General features: G+C 41.8%; 3 protein-coding genes across 15 annotated transcripts in view; 2 read left to right on the forward strand and 1 right to left on the reverse strand.

The window, feature by feature from the left end:
• LOC136436784 (dynein axonemal heavy chain 5-like) overlaps positions 1 to 9,731 on the forward strand; it is a 62,819-nt gene extending 53,088 nt beyond the window's left edge. For all 3 annotated transcript variants that reach the window (XM_066431194.1, XM_066431277.1, XM_066431111.1), the window contains exons 74-89: positions 175 to 470; positions 1,025 to 1,172; positions 1,531 to 1,683; positions 1,870 to 1,961; positions 2,331 to 2,506; positions 2,721 to 2,868; positions 3,459 to 3,681; positions 4,127 to 4,321; positions 4,738 to 4,888; positions 5,163 to 5,281; positions 5,818 to 5,967; positions 6,348 to 6,560; positions 6,823 to 6,951; positions 7,350 to 7,476; positions 7,939 to 8,101; positions 8,463 to 9,731. In XM_066431194.1, the coding sequence (XP_066287291.1) occupies positions 175 to 470; positions 1,025 to 1,172; positions 1,531 to 1,683; positions 1,870 to 1,961; positions 2,331 to 2,506; positions 2,721 to 2,868; positions 3,459 to 3,681; positions 4,127 to 4,321; positions 4,738 to 4,888; positions 5,163 to 5,281; positions 5,818 to 5,967; positions 6,348 to 6,560; positions 6,823 to 6,951; positions 7,350 to 7,476; positions 7,939 to 8,101; positions 8,463 to 8,610 (2,631 nt within the window). In that variant the 3' untranslated portion in view covers positions 8,611 to 9,731. The remainder of the gene's footprint in view (positions 1 to 174; positions 471 to 1,024; positions 1,173 to 1,530; positions 1,684 to 1,869; positions 1,962 to 2,330; positions 2,507 to 2,720; positions 2,869 to 3,458; positions 3,682 to 4,126; positions 4,322 to 4,737; positions 4,889 to 5,162; positions 5,282 to 5,817; positions 5,968 to 6,347; positions 6,561 to 6,822; positions 6,952 to 7,349; positions 7,477 to 7,938; positions 8,102 to 8,462) is intronic.
• LOC136441823 (pyruvate dehydrogenase E1 component subunit alpha, mitochondrial-like) lies at positions 9,732 to 19,436 on the reverse strand. Of its 3 annotated transcripts, none has more exons than XM_066438375.1 (9): positions 19,229 to 19,436; positions 18,322 to 18,390; positions 17,796 to 17,969; positions 16,365 to 16,491; positions 15,818 to 16,158; positions 15,320 to 15,391; positions 11,987 to 12,054; positions 10,870 to 10,978; positions 9,732 to 10,516 (listed from the first exon to the last, which is right to left on the reverse strand). In XM_066438375.1, the coding sequence occupies exons 1-9, from the start codon at positions 19,277 to 19,279 to the stop codon at positions 10,355 to 10,357; spliced, it is 1,173 nt and encodes a 390-aa protein (XP_066294472.1). In that variant the 5' UTR covers positions 19,280 to 19,436; the 3' UTR covers positions 9,732 to 10,354. The 3 variants fall into 3 exon arrangements, with proteins under 3 accessions (XP_066294472.1, XP_066294625.1, XP_066294552.1); XM_066438528.1 differs by lacking the exon at positions 11,987 to 12,054 and adding an exon at positions 13,648 to 13,715; XM_066438455.1 differs by lacking the exon at positions 11,987 to 12,054 and adding an exon at positions 14,106 to 14,173.
• A 202-nt stretch (positions 19,437 to 19,638) lies between these two features.
• Positions 19,639 to 23,598, forward strand: part of LOC136437407 (ensconsin-like) — a 40,078-nt gene continuing 36,118 nt past the window's right edge. For all 9 annotated transcript variants that reach the window (XM_066432048.1, XM_066432115.1, XM_066432390.1 and 6 more), the window contains exon 1: positions 19,639 to 19,745. In XM_066432048.1, coding sequence (XP_066288145.1) covers positions 19,685 to 19,745 — 61 coding nt within the window. In that variant the 5' untranslated portion in view covers positions 19,639 to 19,684. The remainder of the gene's footprint in view (positions 19,746 to 23,598) is intronic.

Genomic DNA, 23,598 nt, shown 5'->3' on the forward strand with positions numbered 1-23,598 from the left:
AACAATTCTGTGATACAATGTTGTAATACGTTTGAAACTTGTGGAGGTGTCATGAATTCACAGTGGAGAGGTCGCTGCAAAAATAACGTCTGTGAACATTTTTAGATTTACAGTATACAAACGGTTTAGAGTGATTTATCACATGTTGACTGCCCTTTTCCCTGTGCTCTGCAGGAACTTGAAGACAACCTGCTGTACCGACTCACCAGCACCCAGGGCTCCCTGGTCGAGGACGAGTCTCTGATCCAGGTGCTCCAGACCACAAAGGTTACTGCCCAGGAGGTCACCGAGAAGCTGAACATCGCAGCAGAAACAGAGATCAAGATCAACACCGCCCGCGAAGAGTTCCGTCCTGTTGCCAGCCGGGGTTCCAGCCTGTACTTCCTGATTGTGGAGATGTCCATGGTCAACATCATGTACCAGACGGCTCTTGGGCAGTTCCTGGGCCTGTTTGATGTCTCCATGGCCAAGTACGTTCACTGCTCTCTTTGCCGAACAATGTTCTCCAAAGAGAACAGTGAACATACTTGGCATGACATTCACATGTTTTTTACATATGACTGTCATTGAGCATTAAAGATCTGCTAGCCATTTGGAAGCTTAGTACGAAAAATACTATTGGAATCAGAGGGAATGTTGTGATATTTTTGCCTTCAGTTTGTTTATCAGTTTCTCTTATTCTTTAATGCTATTTTGTTTGTTATTCTGTACAGGGCACGCCTGTAAAGCAGTGTGTTAAGCACTGGGTGTGCCTACCCTGTTTAAAGAACACAAAAATACATAGATACTCATCAGATAAAACTATAAGACTGGTTTATTTCAATGATCTCATTAGCAGCTGTGAGGCTGAATTGCAGAGACACATTACATTTCATTTAAAACAACTACTTCATTTCATCCGCAATAATTTAAAAAATACTTGTTAAAATATGACAATACACACAAGGTAAGACAATACACACTATGTTAGTGTCCTTAGTCTGGAAATGCTTCATGATACTGAACTCACCTATTTTGTCCTCAGGTCTGCTAAGAGTCCTATCCCGAGCAAACGGATTGCCAACATCATCGAGTACCTGACATTTGCAGTGTTCAAGTACACAGCACGTGGGCTGTACGAGGAGCATAAGTTCCTCTTCACTCTGTTGCTCACACTCAAGATCGACCTACAGGTATGGATCTGCAGAACATTACAGTGTAATGGTTTCATTGTACAGTTGTATGTCTTCTCTGCAGTGTATAGTTCTGTAATTATCTGACATTATGGTGGTCAGTTGACAAGTAATACTTGGAAGAAAGCAACAACTGTTTGATATAATACACCAGTCTACTGCAGAGCTTTGTACTGGAATATGTGATATTTACAAGATCCATACAATCTATCTATACAGATTTACAAAGGGTATCAAAGGAATGTTGTTCACTATGTTTGGAAGTTGATAACGATTCTATCAAAAATAGGAATGTTATTTGAAATTCACACTTCTCGATATGGCACTTTAAGCACACCAAACCTTTGTTGATTTATAGGGACACAAGATCAAGCACAATGAGTTCCAGTCGTTCATCAAGGGCGGTGCAGCCCTGGACCTGAACGCTGTGGAACCCAAGCCCAAGAAGTGGATCCTGGACATGACCTGGCTTAACCTGGTGCAGCTCAGCAAGCTGCCGCAGTTCTCACAGGTACACTTCAGGCATCTTCAGTAACAAAACTATGGGTGTTTATTAACCAGTTGACGCCATATATGGCAGCCATAGTTACAACCATGTAAATGTAACAGCAGCAGCAGCAGCAATCACTTGATTTCGATTTTGAGGCATTCAAACTAGATGACTTAAGATTTTACTTACCTGACTGTTTCCTGACAGATTCTGAGCCAGATCTCCGGCAATGACAAGGCCTGGAAGAACTGGTTTGACACTGATGCACCCGAGGAGGAGGTTATTCCAGATGGATACAGGTGACAGCTTTGCTCTCAAAACCATTCATTGTGTTGTATGTAAAGAGTTGTCAATTGTTACCACCAAAGTGGTACACAGGGTGGTGAGAGGAGACTTTGAAAAATGGTAAATGGTAAATGTAAACACCTAAATGTTTACAGCTTTATACACTACAATGTTTCAACTGCTAAATCATTCTGCCTAAAGATTTTCAGTGTTTAAGCTGCTGATCAGTTCAGCTCAGGAAACGTTGGTCTGAAGTTTGTCAATATGTTGCTGTATCTGTGGCCAGTATTTTGTCCGCTGCTTCTAATAGTGTGGTTGTTGAACTTTATCGCACAACTTCTGGGACAATAAAAAGTAACATTGCTTTCCTCTTTTACCCCTAGTGCATCCTTGGACACATTCCGCAAACTGCTGCTGATACGCTCCTGGTGCCCAGACCGCATCGCAGCCCAGGCCCGACACTACATTGCTGAATCCATGGGGGCTGAGTACGCTGAGAGCGTCATTCTGGACCTGGAGGGGATGTGGGAGGAGTCACAGACCTCAACTCCGATGATCTGTACGTATTGTCACAAGCAATGCTCTGTTGTGTACATTGTTTTAACCTTTAGCACATGAAAGTAGCCATTTGGCCACTAACTCTCTATTGGTTATGGGTTTAGGTAGCAGGGAGAAGGCTAAGGACATACTAATCCAATGATTTAATCATCATTTGACCATGGGTTTGATAATTTCAACTTAACAACTTACGTTCCTTGCTCCCTTCTCTGCAGGTCTCCTGTCAATGGGCTCTGACCCAACTGATGCCATTGAGCGTCTGGCCAAGAAGCACAACCTGAAGTGCCGAGCCATCTCCATGGGGCAGGGACAGGAGGTCCACGCGCGCAGGCTCTTCCAACAGGCCTCCACAGAGGGAGGATGGTCAGTACACAGAAGCAAACATATGACTGCCAGAGTCATGATCAGCTCCACCCCCTTGGTGCTGCCATAATAGCTAACATTAGTATGAGCCAGGATTCATTTAAATTTAAAGATAAAATAACAGGTTGTTGGAAAATCTGGCTATTTTCAAATATTGTTTGCTCCCTTTGTTGTTCCTGAGTTTCACAAATCATACTTAGAAGTCCAATCTTAAGGTAGCGTAGGTAGAGTTAGCCTCCAAGTCAATATACATTTCTTAAGTGTGAACAGAGGAGCACGTCGTCAGAACGTAATGCATGTACGGTAATGAGCCTGCTATTTAAACCTATTATAACTACCAAATCTCTTTTCTTCTCTTTGGTCAACGTTGCATTGGAGTAACAGCCGTTGCATAAGATATGTCTTTGGACACAACACTAGATGAACCTATATACGAGATATTAACCTTAAATATGTGAACACGACCTTAAATGTTTACGTTCTGGCGACGTGTTGAACAGACACGTGGAACAGAGGTATCTGAATAATGGATGGCAGTACTACCTACTTCAGGAGAACGATATGGTAATTTGTCCATGTCTGTTCCTCAGGATCCTGCTGCAGAACTGCCATCTGGGTCTGAACTACATGGAGGAGCTGATGGACGCCATCGTGACCCTGGAGAACCCCCACGACACCTTCCGGGTCTGGATCACCACCGAGGTGCAGCCCAAGTTCCCCATCAACCTGCTGCAGATTGCCATCAAGTTCAGCAACGACCCCCCGCAGGGCATGAAGGCCGGCCTGAAACGGACCTACAACATCGTCACACAGGTTAGTAATAACTTTATGGCACAAAAATTGTACAAGGTACAAAGTATGGCATCTACTGGTATACTTAACTACAGTTCCATAAGGCTAATCTACCTAATACAAGTTAGCATAAGTCACTGATGTATTATGATTATGTGACTTGCACTTTTGAAAAGAAAGGCAGTTAAAACCTCTATCCTTACTAGTATTAGTGTATGAAACACAATTCATGATCACAAATGCCGTATTAACAAGTACATGTGAATTGCCTGACATTTGAGCATAAGTGATCAACATAAGTGTGTCATCGCAAGGAAAAATTCTAACCCGATTCAAATGTGGAAGAGTGATGCTTGGTAATATGCCATTCAATCAGTAATATGCCATTCATCAGCAAGTCTGGTCAGTTGGACCACGCTGTACTACTGCAGGATAAAAACCTAACCCTTTCCAACATCGTCTTTAGGACCAGCTGGACGTGACCAACATGCCCCAGTGGAGACCTATGCTGTACGCCGTTGCCTTCCTCCACACTGTGGTGCAGGAGAGGCGCAAGTTTGGCCCCATCGGCTGGAACATCCCCTACGAGTTCAACCAGGCTGACTTCACGGCTACTGTGCAGTACGTACAAAACCACCTGGACGACATTGATCCTAAGAAGGTACGGAGCCAGCAAAACCACATTTTCCTTTGAATGACTTATAGCTATGTATAAGGCAGTGCTCTGCAGTGTCCTGTAAAGTGTCGATGACAACAATGATACCTCCAGTTAGATCTTGATACTTGACAATTGGCTTGCTCACAGATATGTCCACCTTAGTTGAACTGAGAGCTGAACATGGAAGCATTAAGCTTTCAATTTCATACTGTAGTCTCGCAAACCGTGTAAAAGAAAGAGAATATTTGAATTGATGAATAATTCAACTGAGATCTGAGTGGTGTTATGATGAGGTACCAGCAATGTTCCAATCTTCTTTGCTCAACTTTCAGATAGATTTTTGTCACCTTATACTAGAGAATCAATGTATGTAACCACTGCATACATCACCTATTTGTTTCCTCCATCACCGTTTCCAGGGTGTGTCCTGGAAGACTGTCCACTACATGATCGGTGAGGTGAACTACGGAGGCAGAGTCACAGACGACTACGACAAACGCTTCCTCAACACGCTGGCCCGCGTCTGGTTTGGGGAGCACATGTTCCAGGAGAAGTTCAAGTTCTACACTGGTGAGCATCATGGCCTTCATAGTAATGTTTAAAATGTTGTTCAAAGGATATTCTGGCATCTTCCTGGTTAATACAACGTGTGATCTGCAGGTATCCTTGTCAATGTTTCCAAAATGATTCTATATTTTCTGTTCTCCATGACACATTTCTCAATCTCAATGTGACCCCCATATGACCCTATCAGGCTCAACTTTTGGAAACTGCAGGCTTGAAGAGAGGTTTGTCAGAGTTTTGCCGTCACATTTCTAACATTAGTGACAATTTGTCCTTACAGGTTACATCATTCCCAAGTGTCGCACCTTGGAGGAATATCGCACACAGATAGAAGCCATGTCGCTGGTCGACTCCCCTGAAGTGTTTGGTCTTCATCCAAATGCAGACATCACTTACCAGGTAAGGGGCAGAAGTCATTTGAATATCTGTCTTTCAATGGGCCAAAGCTTCTGTGATGCTTGCAATCGAATGAGATGGTGATATTTTTACTGTTCACTTCGCTTGCACATGGTGCTGAAACTGGTGTTGTTATGAAATAGTGCCATGTACTAGCCTAGGTAAGACCATTTTATAGAAAGAGATAAACCATAAAGCAGATTCAACTCTGCTGGGATGATCAATTCTCCTTTTCTGGAACAACTACAAGAACTCATAGGAATACATGTTATTGAAACAGGACTAGGATGCCATCCATTGATATAGTAGTAGCCATCCTTCCATCTTATAAAACTATAAATCTGTTGTACTCTTTCATACAAAAGAATTGACTGTTAAAAAAAAATGTATGAAAAGCAACAGCACTTATTGCATTTAAGCAGTATGACCTTTGTCAGTTTTGACAGTGCGCCATGTACAAAAATACTGTAATTGCTAGTAACCCTGTGTACCCTGTATATTGGTATCCGTTTTAAAATCTTGTATATTCCCACCTCCAGACAAACATGGCCAACATGGTGCTGAACACCATCATGAACATCCAGCCCAAGGACAGCGGCGGTGGTGGAGGGGAGACCAGGGAGAGTGTGGTGGCTCGACAGGCCACAGAGATGCTGGAGAAACTACCTCCAGACTTCATCCCTCACGAGGTATGTTCTACTCATTACTTTTGTTGCGGCAAAAGCTTCTCTATGTTTGCAGCCATGCACAGTGTTTTGAAATTAAAAAAGTTCTTGCCAAGTATCATAATGATATCATCTCATATTGTCAGCAGAGATAAAAAGCAAAACATAGATAGCTAGTGAGCTGGAGATCACATGCTGAAATTAAAAAAATCCTAGAGAGAGGTGTCTACAGCTGCCATGCATCAGCACTTGATACCCGTGGATGGTTAGCTGACTTGATTGATAGATAAATGCTTGTTTAGAAGCACCTATTAAATGCCTTAGAAGTGGTAGACACTATTCAATACAAACGAGAGTCCTGGAGGGCAACACAACAGTTAACATTCCCTCTCTTTGACACAAAGGTGAAAGACCGTCTGCAAAAGATGGGTGCTCTGTCTCCCATGAACATCTTCCTGCGTCAGGAGATCGACCGTATGCAACGTGTCATCACGCTTGTCAGGAGCACCCTCAAGGACCTGAAACTTGCCATCGACGGTACCATCATCATGTCGGAGAACCTGAGGGATGCTCTGGACAACATCTACGATGCTCGAGTTCCAGGGGCTTGGAAAAAGGTACGACAGCGTGTCATGTCTCAATGCTGTCTAACAGTTTAGTGAAACAGTAGGGACGGTCAAGGATATGTTTGTTTTCTTTCTGTATATGTTACTGCATGTAGGACTGTTTAGCCATAGCTGATGCTGTAGGGCTGATGTGAATGAGGATTTTACCATGGTCAATACTGACCGACCTAGGCCATAAATATGTTACTGCAGTAAAAACCGGTTACATCGACTAAAAACTGTGACTGAAACTTACATGTTGTTCTCGTGGTAGATTTCCTGGGAATCTGCAACGCTGGGTTTCTGGTTCACCGACCTGCTGGAGCGGAATGCCCAGTTCTCTAGCTGGCTGTTTGATGGCAGACCGACACAGTTCTGGATGACTGGATTCTTCAACCCACAGGTATGATAAGCTGTAGTACAAGCACAGTGGTTGTTATCTGTCATTCATGTGACCAAAAGAGTCATATTTGGTGGCTCTGTCTGAGTCTGTCATAAAAACCACTTCAACAAATGACCACCAGAGTAAGACTTGATACTGAAATCCTTGCTGTCTTCCTTGTATGGACTTTTTTGTGTGTGTGGAGGTCACATTTTAGAATTAAGACTATCCTACAGCCAAGAAACAAGACTGGTTGTTCTACTGTCTGAGACTGAAAATGTTGTAATCTGTCATTCTTGAGACCAAAAGGGATATTTTTCATGAGGACCACTACAACATGAAAAATGGAGTATCTTAGCCAAGAAAACAAGATTGCTTGCTCTGTTGCCTGGGCTGAACTTCCATGTTTGCCCCTCTAGGGATTCCTGACGGCCATGAGGCAGGAGATCACACGTTCCCACCAGGGCTGGGCGCTGGACACCGTAGTCCTGCACAACGACGTCACCAAGATGATGAAGGAAGACATCACGTCCCCTCCTGGAGAAGGTCAGAACATTTTCCTGGATCTCAGGCCATAAAATGTCCTGAATGTCAGGCCAGAAAATCAGGAAGAGCTAGACTGATTACAGTGCAGAAAAAAAGTGAATCCCAATGAAAGGACTTTGCCACAGAACTGAGTCAGCATACAGATGTGGCAGAGACTGTCATTCTCTAATAGGACTGTTTAGCCAAAGCAAATGCTGTAGGCTGAATTAGGGTTTTACCATGGTCAATATTGAAAACTTTATCACTTTACCACAACTGATGGTGTGGAAGTTAAGAAAAGATGTGAAATCTTTACATACACCACTAGAATTCAGTCAGTGCCAATGCCCAAACATACATGTATGTGACTGTAAATCAATAGCATTTGCATGCCAATCCAATGGAGAAATGGGCTATTTACCAATACACTCACCCATTGTGAAAACATTTATTAACAGATGATTTCTGCATCCTTACCCGCAGGCGTGTACATCTATGGCCTGTACCTGGACGGAGCAGGGTGGGACAGGAAGAACATCCGGTTGGTCGAGCCCCAGCCCAAGGTGCTGTTCACTCAGATTCCCGTGGTGCACGTCTACGCCATCAACACTTCACTGCCGACCACAATCGTCAAGCCACGTGCCGGGTAAGCCAGACACTTGCTGCTTTCATAACACCAGGGGCACTCAGCTTCCTGTAACATACTAAGGTTATAGGTAGAATGAAAATTAACACTTCATGGTGCACAAAACTGGCACTGAAGCAGTGATAAGTTGCAATTGGTATGCTGAAACTTAATCTGCCACCTGCCTAACTCAGCATCTTACAGGTACCATGTTAGTGTACAGATGCTCATGATCATGATATTCATCAACAGTAACTGTAGTGCTTGTTTAGACATCACAAATGGTTGTCCTGGCAAGCAGATATCTCTGGTTGTAACCTGTAGACTTCTACACCTATACTACCACATGTAAAACTTACTTATGATTTGTCTTACTTTACAGCTACTGCTTCTATGAGTGCCCAGTGTACAAGAAACCGCGTCGTACAGACTTGACCTACATCTTCCCACTGAAACTCAGCAGCACGATCAACCATGGGTCTGACCGCTGGATCCTCCGTGGCGTGGGACTTCTGTGCGACACCAAGTAGACATTTGTAGTGGCCACAGGATGTTTCACCACCAAGAACATTGCTACCTGTATCCACTCTATGGAGTTGGTACAGAAGTACATTGAATGCTGCTTTGACATTTACTGTTTATTGGGTTTTGTATAGCATGCCTTGACCCTATGACTCAGAAAACGACAGAAGCATTTTTTTGCTGACCATGTTTCCAAACTTGACAAAAATGCTGCTTTCAAATTTGCTGTGCTGTGCACTGTTATATACACTTTACTACTTGTCATACAAAGCTTGACAAAGTGTGCTGTGTTCAGGCTTTTGCCACTATGTTAATGAATATTATCCCATTAGTATTTTTGCTGAAGAAGATATTTCTACTTTGGGAGCCTACGAAATGACAGTAGTTGGATACATGGAAATGGCGTGGAGAATGTTGGAGAGTGTCTCTTGTATGTGCCCCACCATGTCAATCATATATTAAAGTCTATTTCGTGGTGTTGTTGTATGATAAGTAAAGTTTACTTCTGGAATTTTGAGAGCTCTTCTAGGCACATGTCACTTGGTGCAGGGATTCTATGCAACTGTTTTTGTATAGAGTGAATTATAGCTTAAGTATATTTTCTACTGATTGCTTTCAAAGTTGCAAGGAAGATTAAACGAAATCTAGTGTAAGGATTATTGCAAGATGCAAAAGTTATACACATCATATCTATTTTTTCTGTTCCATTGTGTTGGGTATTTGGTCTGCATATATAAAGACTACAGAACACAGTAGCAGGATTCACAATAAACATCATTACCAGAAGTTACCCTGTTGTTAGAGAATGCTTCAACAACTATGCAAATCATACCGACACTTTGGTGTTACAGTGTATAATAGTTAACATTCCACCCACACTAACAGCTCAATAAGATTCCATGTGAATTTTGTGTTATCAGCACTAAGTAACTTTTCAAATGTACATGTAGCTTTCATCTACATTTGTACTACACAGTTAACCACTGATGCATGCCTACATTGATTACCATTTCAATTTTGACCAAATGTTACAAGATCTCCAGTTGTGTGAGAACACAGCTGTTTGGTGTGGGTATGTCTGTGTGTTACTACTATATAAATGATTGTGAGATTAAAAAGCAAGAAACCATTCCCCTTGTGTCACATATTTATTGTGCCAATGCTCTGTTGAAAGACCTATTGGAACTTGATTACAAGATATCATCTTATCAAAGGTATCATTTTATCTACAAATCAAAGAACATAAAAAACAGGCAGATACAATTTGCCTGAGTAAAAGTATGTTTTGCCACAAATGAATTCGTATCTTACCACCTAAACCCCTATTGCAAGACAGCGATTGTACAGAATTGTACCGTTGTATTGAAATGTTCAGAATATTTGATTTGGAACATTTCAGCATATATCGCAGCTGTCAAGACGTTTTTCATACTTGTACAGAATTACAAAATGTATCAGATTCAATATCTCTAAATACAAAATGTATGCAGATTGAATAATTTATAGCTCTCATATTCTTTTCAGTCATAATCATTTCTGCTGCCATTGCCATAAAAGTGTTAACTCGGAGGGTTGTTCAGAATATTTTGACAGCAAACGGAAAGGGATTATACCAGTAGTGGTGAATCTCCCTGTTAAAGCCTTCTTTACCGGAAAAGCGCCCATAAGTTACACACTTTTTGTTTTGACATCTGTGTGCAACATTTCTATATGATCATCTTAAAAGCTAGCATTCACCCTACTATGAAACAATCACTTTGAAATGCCATACATGAATGGGTTTGTGCCTCGGACTTTGAATGGAGGCTCGTCGACGAAAATGTCATTGTACATTTCCTCCACTGGCAGTTCTGGATCTGCCTTAGCCTGCTCCACGGCCTTGTCGATTTCTGCTCGGACATCCAAGTCAATTTGCTGTGAATACAGAGAGTCACATACTAAGACAACGCTTCACATAATTTGCCGAAGCACGCTTCTCACAAAACATACTCTACATTTATCCACTTTTGCTGTGGTTTTATTTCTCGGTATACGTAGGAGGGAACGGGAGGTTTTTGCAGTGTTTCAAATTCGCGGTTGAAACAATTTTGTGGTACAGTAGTACAAATGTAATACATTAGTAATGTTTATTCGCAGTGTCATAAGGTCATGGTGGAGAGTTCACCACAAAAACAAAACCACCACAAATGTATCAAGATCTACAGTGTAGAATTATGGGGATTCTTAATGTCTTCCAATGAAGAGCGATGATTGTTGAATGTCCTTACCTTCATCTCCTCAGCAGTGGCCAGGTTAACAGATATCAGGCGTTCCCGCAGGCCGGTTATGGGGTCTCTCGTCTTCCTCATCTCCTGGATTTCCTCACGGGGGCGGTAGCTACAAAACAGATGTCTGTTCAAACTTCTGCGCTAACAATAGGTATAGTGCTACATTATTGTATTTGCAAATTAATTTCAGGACATTTACTAATCATTTCAGGAATCATCAAACCATCATAGATCTGATCATAATACCCGTCACATAGTATTTGTTGATCGCCACAAGGTCGCTCGATTTAAAAATCAACAAATATCTACTCTTACATCTAACAGGGCTTGGTGGCCTGCAAATATCAGATCCCTAAAAATCAAGCAACTATCGAAATTATGAACACCAGGCGCATTACTGCCAAAAATGTCATTTAGATCTTGCAGACTCGATTTCTGTGCTGTATGACAGGGGTATAAGGCCTGAAAACTACAGTCTATAGACTGTTACAAAGACACCGACGTTATATCATTAAGAAGAAGACATGTACATGTACTTAACAAACACTTGACATGACAAAGAACAACTTGTAAAACAATTCACAGGGCTGGTACCTTCATGTCAAGGTGTCAAGCATAGAGCCTCTTATTGTTGCTATGAGACATTTGGAATTCCTAAAAAAGTATATTCCACAGACCATGCATGTTTCTACATCTGATCCATTCCATTTATAAGATACAAATGTACAATGCAGTTACCAACACATAGTTGACAGACATCTCATCGTTGACGTGATCAGGCTCCCCAAAGCTTTTCCAACTGATTGAACAGCACTACCAGTAGCTAACACACTTGCCTTGGTCCACTGCCATCTGTGTTGCAAACCTGCTTATCAGCAGAACTCCTCTAATTCAAATCCATGCTGCTTGGATCCTAATAATATGAGAAGTATCACACTCCTTTTTCTGGGCATAACTGCTTCCTTCAATTTTAGTGCTGGGGGCACCTGGACATCTATACCTAATCAACCAGTTGGCAATAGTTGCAGAAACAAGTAATAAATTGAGCAAACATTTTGAGGTTGAGCTACATTTTGAACACAAAGCTCAGGGTGGTCTTGCTATCTAAGAGACTCACCTGGTGCCAGGATCACTCATGCTGTGTCCATGGTAACGATACGTAGCAACTTCTATCAACAAAGGACCCTGTGACAAACAGTGCAGGCCCTGATCATTAGTACAGAACATAACGTGGTAGATATCCATGCATTCCTGCCTCCTTGCAGTCTTGATGGGAACTGCAGAAGGCACCCACAGAATTCACAGGGCTCAGTATATTGTATAGATGATACCGTTGCAAACTTGGTGGATCTTGGTTACAGTACTGAAGGCTGGTAAATGCATATAGAGCAGTGTTCTAGCCAGCCTGAAATTTTTACCCGTCCTTTCAATTTTCCTGTCGGGACGAACATATCGAGCGCCGAAGGCGCGAGGCGTCGCGCCGGAGGCGTGACCATCCTAGGGGGGTCCGGGGGTATTCTCCCCCGGAAAATTTTGGAATCTAGACCCTCTGAAACACTATTTCCTGCATTTTGAGGGGCAAATTTCTTGGTAGAATAAGCTTAGTTTAATGACATCTCTTTCGGTGAAAAATTACACAAGGGTTTCAGGCTTAATTTTGGGGGGAGGCGTGCCGTCCATCATCGCGGTAAGATCGAATGTTCACATGTGCACACACAAGCTACATTTCTATGTTGTATACAATCGGCAAAGAAAAGAAAATCAAGCACAACAAAACTTTATTACGAATCTACGTCCTACAAAAAATACACACAGAATAAGTCGGCAAAATTAAAATTTTTCAACACTTGTCCCGTATGCTCCCTCTAATTATTGAACATAATGAGGAATTTGACACCCTACTTTGAGAAAGAACGCCATAAAGACGTCCATTTTTTTCTCCCATGTTTTCCACGGTTAATTTCTCCTGTAACTGCACTGAATGCCTTCAAAAGTTGTCGATTCAAGCCTTCAAACAGCCGCTTCGTCGTGCGATCCTTGCGATCCCCGCCATTCCTCTAACATCTCGCAAATTCACGCTTAGCTGAAATCACGCGAGTAGCGAGACTCGCATGTCATTGGTCGGTATTTCTTGAGGCGACGGAGACGACGCACTGTGATTGGTGGAATAGAATATCTGACGCCTGTTTACCATTTCTTACGGGAAGAAAGCGCATTCAACTCAGCCGCCGCGGCTTGAAACTTTAATAATGTTTTACAGATTACAGAAAGCCTAGCTATAGGAATATTTCTGAATTTTTAGGCTTCTTTGATAACAATAACTGACGGTGAACCGTGAGTGACAAAACAGAAATAAACGTTAGCCCGATGCGACCAGCCAAAACTGTGGGGAGGGCGGCACATGACGCCGAATTTTCGGCGGCAACCAAATATCCACCACGGCGCTCTTTGTGTGTGGCTGGGGTTGTCGCCGGCGGGCATTAGAAATGATCTAGATCGCCCTCGTCGCGAACGTCCAGTGATCCTCTGGAGTTTTTGCAAAATTCTAAACTCTGTTTAAATATCTTTACACACCGATTTTTGTCCATCAAAAATGACGGGTTGGGCAAAAATTTTGTCCGTCATGAGCGACAAAAACCCGTCAAATGACGGGAGGACGGGCGCTGGCGAGAACACTGATATAGAGTTGTCCTTGTATAGATGTAGCTGTACAGTGAGTAATTGGTTCAGCAACACCAAGCCCTGTGAGTTCAGATGGGCACAGCTCCAGGCACTAACCTAGTTCCAGGATCACTCATACTATGTCCAGAGTAGCGGTAAGTGGCCACCTCTAATATCATAGGGCCCTGAAGAGGTTGCATGGTGGAGACAGAAACGATATAGGCAGAGAGATGTTAACAGGACAGAACATATAGACACAGGGTTATGCCAGAGGTAACACAGGGACACAGGGTTGAACAGTGAACATGTTGGGGAGATGGGACAACTTTTTCTGTATACATTCTGCTTGAAATTGGACTTTTTCTGGTGTACATGTACTTTGCTGTAGCTCACTCAGTTGGATAAAAATCTACTCATTGAGAAGTGATGTTTTGACAATGTTTTCATGAAACCATCCTTGTGACTAGGTTTTGAAAGTGCAAGAGAAATGGCACAATGTCAAGCAAAACATCTTAGTCTGTCTCTCTCCCTTAACATTGCATGAAACAGCTTTGCGACTCTGTCCACTAACTCACGTGGTACCCGGGTCACTCATGCTATGCCCGTGGTAGCGATAGGTCGCCACTTCTAACAGCATGGGTCCCTGTAGCAAGGGTAGGAGCAGGGGTCAGGAGCAGAAGGAGATAAAGAACAACGACAAAGCTAAGAAAGTCTTGATGAGTGAAATCAAGGTGGAAAGCATGACATTTACTATCCCCTATATCTATACATCAGTTCAAATGGTGTCCGTGAGGATCAAGTCAAGTCAAGGCCTTTATTTTCCTTCGTGTGCTTGTTTGGCCACACAGGCCGCTTTTCAACAAGGTCGAAGTATATGGAGGGGAGGAGTCACGGATAAAGAGTACAAAAGAGACTTTACATGAACTATATCAACACAATCATAAATAATAAGTCAAAATAAGGATGATTGGAAAGTGTATGTTATTGGGTGGAACAATTTGTACAAACTGTATGGATCCAAGGAAGGAACAAGAAGCAGTTAAAAGTTGGCAATAGCAAAAGAACATGCGGTGAAAAGATTTGAAATGTGCAGATAGGGATGCCCCTTGATTGGGAGGCAGACCATCACTATGGTAAACAATTCAACATTCATAACACAGATTTCAACAAATCTTTTTCAGTAAATCTTTTTCTGTCAAAATTCAAAGTTTCAGCATACAGCACCTGGATTGGTGCTTAGAACTTGGTAACCATAATGTACGGCCATAAACTTGATAAAGTATCAATGGAATTCATCATTTTCATGTAAAAACTTTATAGCATGCCAACATTTCAGATACGTCTTAAAAACTGACCAAACAATAAAATAAGCTGCAAAACATGATAGATTTTTAAAAACAATGGTTGCTAAGATGATATGAAAGAGGACAAGTTCCAGAATGGTTGGTAATGTCTGTTATGTCATTCTATTCTAGAATGCTATTACTAGAATGTTGCTACAAGATGTAAACAAAGGGCAAAAAAAACATCATAATAATTCTAAAATGTTTCTCTGTTCCGGAACAGTGAACCTGTGGACTGTGCATGCAGTCTAGAACAGTTAGTAAGTCATAACTAAAATATGACACTTTAAAATTCCACAAATAAGGCAATGGGAGTTCTAGAATAATTACCATGAGCTCAGGTTTTAGAAAGTCTGCAATCTTAGGGACAATAAGTAAAATCCAGACTGTATTTCAATTGTAAAATGGCTTGTTACATGGGAAGTATAAGAGGGTTGGTAACAAACCTTGCCAGATCTGCACCACTCCGCAGCAAACCTGGTGGCCTCCCTGACAGCAAGGACATCCATGCCGTCAGCCTGAGGAGGAGACATTTTGTACTGAATTAACATGTCTGCCAAAACTCATGACCAGGGCTCTCTTCAGCTCTTAATTTTTATCCGACCTGTTGGTTTGATGGAGTAAAGATCTGTGTCAAGGAACAAAGATGTGATGAATTAAGGGGGTGGGGTTGGGGTTGAGGAAATTTTTAACTTTCGAAACCTCTAAAACTTTAGGCTATTTCCCACATTTCCTTGCATAATTTGTCCTCAATAGAAACCCAAGCTAAATTGACACAAAGGCAATATTCTGTATGTACTAGTATTATAATCTCCAAGCAGATCTATCGGCGGCAATGACAGTATCCAAAGGGAAAGAGCAAATGCCAATAATGCTGCTTTTGCCCTTTGGATACTGTCATTGCCACTGATAGATCTGCTTGGAGATCACTAGTATTTCCTTACCCTAAGACCAGGTACATAGTCTCCTCTTGTGTAGTACTCGGTGTTAGCCGATGCTCTCTCCACAGCTGTACCCATCCCGTAGCCATTATTCTCACACACAAAGATGCATGGCAGATCCCAGAGCTTGGCTATGTTGTAGGTCTCGAACACCTGCCCCTGGTTGGCTGCCCCATCTCCGTATAGCGCCACGCAGACGTCGTTACTTCCGGTGTATTTCAGAGCCAGAGCGATGCCTGCACCTAGCGGGACCTGGGCACCGACAATGCCATTTCCACCATAGAAGTTGTGCCCATACATGTGCATGGATCCGCCCTTGCCTTTTGCAACGCCTGTTTTTCGACCTAAAAAACAAAAACAGAGATAAACAAGAAATCAATTGAAGATCTCATACCCTATGAAAAATCTAGAGTTTTTGTAATCCGTGTTTTATTCATTATTGTGAATTTCTTGCATGTACATGTAATCTGATGTATGTCCATATTCTGCAAAAACTTCTCTATCACAATTTTCCAAGACTAGTCTTATGGACGTCTACCCAAAGACCTACCTGTTAGTTCAGCCAGGATGTTGACAGGTGGTACACCTCTCGTGTATGTCCAGCCGTGCGCTCTGTACGCTGTGATCACGTGGTCATTTGGAGTGAGAGCCGCTTCCATACCAACAGCACAGGCTTCCTGTAGAATACATGTCCAGTATCGAGTATGTTACATATACTACATGTATATAAAGTTACTGTTATCTTTATCTACATGTACATCTGTCAAACACACTTCCTCATAGCACACCAGTTTCCCTAGAACATGTGGAGTGGCACATCATACATGCACATTGTCTTGAGAGACTTGTCACACCTGATTATACGGTCTTGAAATCTCAGCCAAAGCACTGTAAAACTACATGAAAGAAAAAGGCTCTTAGCTTAAAATCTTAGGCTGGACAAATTGAACATCTTGTATAAGAGATCTCTCTACAGACTAGTTTTGGTAAGATCAAAAATATGTGAACAGATATTTTTAGAAGGTAACGAATTTCAAATTTTCATAATTGGATAATACAAACATACAATTGTGCACAGCAGCATATTCAAGGTGAATATTATATTGCTGTGTGTGTGCATTCTCAATGTTATCTTGTTATCCAGTGTTACCCAAATATTTTAATAATCTAAAAGCTGTTTTTATGAGTTGTAATGTCCGTACTCCATATTCAGCCCACGGGCTGCTATAGTCGAAACACTAAGTGAGTGTAAGTGTCAATCAATCAATAAACCATTACTACTATATCAATCATTCAATATACATGTAAGGCCTCCATTGGTCAGTAGACATCATGGCTAAATCCTAGTTCACCTCACCATCATGTGCAGCGATGAAAGATAACCAAACTTGCTGTTTGGTATGTGATAGCTGTCCTCATGCACAGCTGTCAACTTTGTTTTTGAAATACTATGCTCGTGTTACGAGCGACCCGCTGAGAGTTTATGAAGGACGCAACATCTGTAGCCTGATATCCATCCCTTGGGAGCAACTGTTGGGAATCTGAACACAAGCTGAAAACCATATCTGAGCCAAGTGCAGTGAAGCTGACACCACATTGTTGTGGGTTCCCTCGGTTAGACATGACTGGATTGCCCTAAACACGGTCGTGTGGCCATGAATTAGATACCTCAGTATTTCACAATAACAACCGGGCATTAGTACAAAGTATTGGGGTATGGCAGTCCATGTTACTTTTAAACTACTGTACTGTAAATTCATTCATTTTTACGGAGACTTAAATTTTATGTTAGAAGGAGAAAGGGGTTTTTGGAGTGTTTTTATGTTTCAAGATTTACTATTTTACAGTGTCCTAGACATACATTTGTAGTTTTTTTGTACCATCTTTTATATCCATGTAGCTCTTTCTTGTTTGAAAATTCAACTTAACCAGTAACCTTCACCAAACTTTGCACTGAATCAGAGACTATAAGCTAACTCGCCTGTCCAGAGTACAGGTGGCAGAAACCACGGATGACTTTGGACTTGTACAGGTTCCCTGCTGCAGTCTCCATGCGCCGGATGGTCTGCATCTGCCGGTAGTACTTCAGTGCATCGTCCCTGGTCACTGTGACGGTCTGGGACGGCCCTTCATCCAGCTTGTGCAGTGCATATTCCTGTGATAAACAGATGGGTTAAAGTATGAACTTTCACTTGGTTTAAGATAATTTGCAGGACAACACTCTGATAAAGATAACTAATTTTGTTTGAGACTTATAAGTTGTAATTACATCATGTACAATTTCATCCACAATTTGAATTTTACTTCAATGACCAGCTATAAAGTTTTGAATTTCCATGGCAGGGAAACTTTGAGTTTTGTATCAAGGGGGCATCAACACATGCAGCAATTTAATCATTACATTGTATTTGTAGGGGGGATGTCTCAATCTTGGACTCAGAGAGGACGCGTACGTGTTTGCATTCACTCTTTTTTTTTTTCATTACAAACTTAAATTTGATACATACACTTGTGGTGAAAGTGGCTTCATCAACAATGTCAGCATAGCCCCGAGTAGCCACAACCCAGCATGCCGTCTGGAAGAGAAGAAATGGACAAAACTGTTGAAACACACAATACTAGTAGATAACTTACTAGTAGTTCTACCAAGGAGGTTGAAAAATATTCCTTAACCTCCTTGGGTCTACAGATGATGATATTGAGTTGAATAGTTGAAAATTTAGACCAATAATTTGTGGGTACTTTTATAAGTGATTCTATAGTGCGTGGAGGTTATCTCGATTCTATAGTACGTAGAAGTTTTTTCGAACGGGATTCCATAGACATTACTACATAGATGTTATTCTGAACAGGACAGGCTGTTTGAATATTGAATGGCCGATCCCGTTCTCTCGTTTGAATAAAGTCAGTGGTTTGCTAGACTTCATCACGGGCAGTCGTGTTTATTGTGTGACTTCCCATACTAAATCTATGTAGTATTATTATATATAGACCAACAATCTCTTGGATTGGAGAAATTCATGGTGCTGATGTATATAGTAACATTTAAGTGTCACTTTGTACCCTGACACATCTGGATATTGCTTTTTCATAATCATGAAGCAAAATTACTAGTAGTAGTGATCGTTTATAGTGATGGAAATTCCATCACTATAAACGATTATGAGGTCAAATAATTTTTGATGATCACCTGGAATGATGATGATTTTATAAGTTGATGCTGCAGATACAAATCCATTTCTACTAAATAGATAAAGGAGCTAAGATCTGCTCCCTTTGCTGTGATCTACATCTGTTGTACACCGTGTGTTTTTCATTGATGTCAAGAGTGGTGAACTTTCCCTGACACATTTTGGAACAACAGAACACAAGACGACACGATCGCCCCTCCCCCCAAGGTCAGTTTTTACTTACCGGCTTGCTCTGGATTTGGGCTCTTACAAGCCTCGCCGCACACGACAACATCTCTTTATATCTTCAGCAAGTAGTTATGGTGGCAATGAAAGGGAAAAGAGGTGTGTGATCTGCGTGGAAACGTGGCAACAGAGGTGGAAATGTGGACAGAATTTCACTTTTATGTTGTCATACTTCTTACGTCCGCACCGCGATGCGCAGAATAGTTGCGCAATGAGATTAAACTAAGGCAACAAAACGTATATAAATTACTCAAACAATATCCTCTCAATGTATATAATGATCAAATACTCAAAGAAAGAGTATTCAAAGCATCATCATCTATATCAATGTCATTTGATTATACACTTATTGAGATATTTTTGTCACCAATTCAAAATCGAAACTGTATTTTATTGTTTTTGTCCCTCCGATAGTTTGTTGCGTTTCGTTGCCGTACGGACGTACCAATCCAAGATGGCGGAAAACGGGAGCAGAGAGCAGGCGACGTCGCTGGACGAACTCAGGGCCAAGCGGGGTAGGACTCTCAGTTATGGTCTCTTCTTACCCATGCAGAGTAATGAGTGTTTATGTTAAGACGTCAGAGTATTGGGATGTTTGGAAGTGTTGTAGTTTTTAAGTTGTCGAAGAGGGAATGTTAGGGTGGGATAGCGGAAGCCACGGTTTCTACTTTCCCAGCCCAGCAAATTTATTCATTGATTCCGTCTTGCCTTCCGCGCTGCCTGAGCGCGCCGAGCTAATTTCCAGCACACGATCACTGACTGATGAGCCAAGGGCGACATTTGTTTTGTTTCTAGTCCATCAGAGGAGAGCGGCGGGGGCCCGGCGTCTGTCTCCCGCCTGAAGGTGGCCCGACCAACCGCTCGGTTTTGTGTGGGGCACGGGGACAGGGCGGGAGGGGCTGATGACAGGGCAGCACGGGGGAGGTGTCAAAATGGCGAAATAGTTGCTCGTTCCTCTTCAATTTTCTTTATTTTTCTAGGTCACGTAATGCCTAGAAATGACAGGTTAGTCTTCAGACTGCTGATACAGGCTTCACAGGAAAGACTTGAATCCTGTTATTTCCGCTGGAAGTGAGGTATACCATTGTGATGTAGGGGTGGGTGGGGTGGATTCCCTCCAGGCATAGCAAGGAAAATACTACGTCCTGTCTTTATTAATCTTGGTAAGACTGACTGATGCAGAAGGCTACAGTCTTGAACAGTTGGACATTATTCATGACCATCTTGTGTATTAATCACTTCCGTTTTCTGATATGCCTCAATGAACAAAAAAGCTGAGATAACACAGAGGAAGGTGTCCATGACGAGATACACACTGACAGTACATCAGATGTCGATCAGCACTGACGTATACTATCTGTACCATGATTCTGAGTAAGCACCTGAGCCAATCCTGTAGAGGGCACTGATAAAAGAAGGTCATGAAGATATTCCTGTATTCCGTCATGTTGAAATGGTATGATCATACAAGTTGGTAAGAACCTTAGTATGCTGCTACAACCCCTGTTGTAGTGCAGCAGGGATATAGAATTGCAGTGAATTTGAGCTGCAGAAAAGCATCACAGGAAAAAATACATCCGATATCTGACAGGTGTCCAGACTACACCACCAAACATGCCAGCAGTGCTGGGGAATTGCAGGCATGTTTTTATTGCTGTTATTGTTTTCAGAGGGTGTCACCACATCTGCCGTTCAGTTGTTGTTTTTACACGGATGTTGTTCTTGTGCTACACGTTGGCTGCATCCACTTTGCCAAGAATGTTGGCTGCACAAGTTTACTTGCCCCTCTGTACTGTTTTTTGCTTTATACTGGTGTCATAGAAAAGGTATGACCAAAGCTTGCCAGTCTCTTTACTATGACCACAGTCTGCTATGTTTTCAGCTGTCTATATGTACAGCTGAATTCCAGAGGTAAGCACAAGGTAGAAAGTGAAGGTTATCATGTATATCAGGACAAGAGAATATCCCATCAGTGACCATTGTTAAGCATTGTGACCATTCTTTCTATTGTATCTTCCAGAAGTATCCCAGACAGTGACTAACAGTCATTATTACCAATTGTTCATGTATGAATATCTATTTTCTGCTGATTAGGTCATATCAATCATTGACACTTAAATGATGTTGACCCCCATGGGCACAGTGTGTATTTGTCTGTGTTTGCTTAGTGGCTGGGTGGGCCCATCAATGTTGTTAGTTGTCCATGTGCATTGCATTTGAATTACAGTCACTTTCTATTCTCAGTGCCAACATGACCTCTTTGTTTCAAAACAGGACCATGTAGGCAATTTGCTGTTAACTATCACTATCAGAAATCTTTCCCTCAGTTTTGGGACAACATAACATGCCAGTTGATAAACTTTATATATCAGTAACGGTATATACTGTACTTCCTTTTTTATGAAGAGTACTGCAAACAAGGCCTTCATATCTAACCTTGGCCAATAGATGAAAACATGACCTCAGATCAGGCATATGGTGTAATGTGGTCTGATGGAAATAGGATTTATACATACACGTACGCTCTTGTATGAGCCATCTGTTGGTCTAATGTCAGCACATGTGATATGTGCACGAGTCACATTACCTTTTCAGCATTCCAAGTTGGTGTCCTCAAGTTCAAGGTTTTATTAATCTGGAAAATGGCTTCTGGTGAAAGTAGTAATGCAGTTTTCTTGTACCCACATCAGTGATTCATATATTTAATTTTGTTCAGACAAGTAGATCTATAGGCACAGTCATTTTAAAATGTATTGTTATATGTATGTACATGTATGTGCACATATCAGTAATGCAATATATATCAGCTACATTCTCCCATTTGTACAACCTTGTATATCCAGTTGGAGTGCTTGCCTGGATATGATGTATTGTGCATTATTCATTTGGGTAAAGGCAACGAAGTGCATGTAAATCATTAACAAGAGTATTTTGTATTTCAATATGTGTTCTTTGACATCTATTCTGTCAGATGTTGCCACAGCGCAAATCTGTTACATGAATCTGGGAAGCAGTTTTACATTCATGTCATGATTTGTCGTACGAAGCATTGCTAGGAAAAGGAAAAGAAAAAGATAATCTGCAATCAGTTTCTTTCACTGTTCAGCAAGGATATGCTTTTTGCCGTCACAACAGTTCTTCCTCATTCTTCTAATGACATCATGTTACCCCTCTCTATTGCTTTCCTACCATGAAAGCTTAATGTAAGTGTAGTTACATGCTTAGCTGTGTGTTTACATTACTAAAGCCAGCTTTGATGTAAGTATTTGGTCCATCTGTTTGCGGGAATACTCTATTACCAGTGAGCTTATCATATCACTATTACTGACAGTAACAAAGTGCTGGCAGTCTGTGCTGAGCAGGACTATTAATTATGCCAGCAAATTGAATATCACATGATGGTATCAAACATTCATGGGCAGTACTATGTCCATATGATGAATATGAGTCTCAAGCATGTTTGCTCTAGGCCTTATATTGTGTGGGGTTTTCAAGGGTAGAAAGGGCAAAATTCCCATTTTCTGCTACATTCCCTTTTTAACAGTTTTTGATTGCTGGATATCGTGAAAAAAGCCTTGCACCCGATTTAAGGTCATTTTTGAAATTGAATGCTTTGGTTATTTCTTAAAGTGAAGTGAAAGTCTTATCTACTTCAAACATGTTTTTTATTATGAAATCAGGTTTTCCATGAGAAACTAATATCAGGTCCATGATAACTGCTATTCAGGCTTACAAATGTACTGTTGCTAGTGACTTTTTTCCGCCCTCCCCATCGAGACCCCAGACTGATCAGTGTCAGACCCATGATGAGTGCTGGTCAGGACAGTCCCTCGCCATTAGGTACCCCCTCACACTGCCAGACTCCACAACTTATCAGTGTCATATCCCAATGAGAAGTGCTGTTCAGGTCAGGTTGTACCATGCCTCTCTGTCAGGACCCAGACTCATCAGTGTCGGCCCTGTGATGATCATACTTTTCAGCCCTTGGCTTGCTCAGGACTCTCTCCTGGGCTCGCTTGCACTATATCTGCAGTGCGTATCGGACTTGACCAATGCCCATAGCTTACACTGTACCAGGGCTGTCTCCAACTTTGAATTTTTCTGTTCCTCATTGCTTGGGTGCCGGTGTTGTTGATTTTCATGGTTAAATCTGTCATTTTAAGCTTCCAAAATAGATTGCCATCAGTTTCATGATATGAAATTCAGGTTCTTTGGATGGATGGGGTGAAATCTTTGTCTGTCCCCAGAAGCAAATTTCCATTCCAGGAAGGAGGGACCGGTCCTGGAGACAGCCTTGCACTGTACACAATTTTGTATCAGCCCCCTCCCACTCCCCGGCCAACACAGCCGCAGACTTGTCCATGTTTG

The sequence above is a fragment of the Branchiostoma lanceolatum genome, chromosome 1 (assembly GCF_035083965.1).
Source record: "Branchiostoma lanceolatum isolate klBraLanc5 chromosome 1, klBraLanc5.hap2, whole genome shotgun sequence".
NCBI lineage: Eukaryota > Metazoa > Chordata > Leptocardii > Amphioxiformes > Branchiostomatidae > Branchiostoma > Branchiostoma lanceolatum.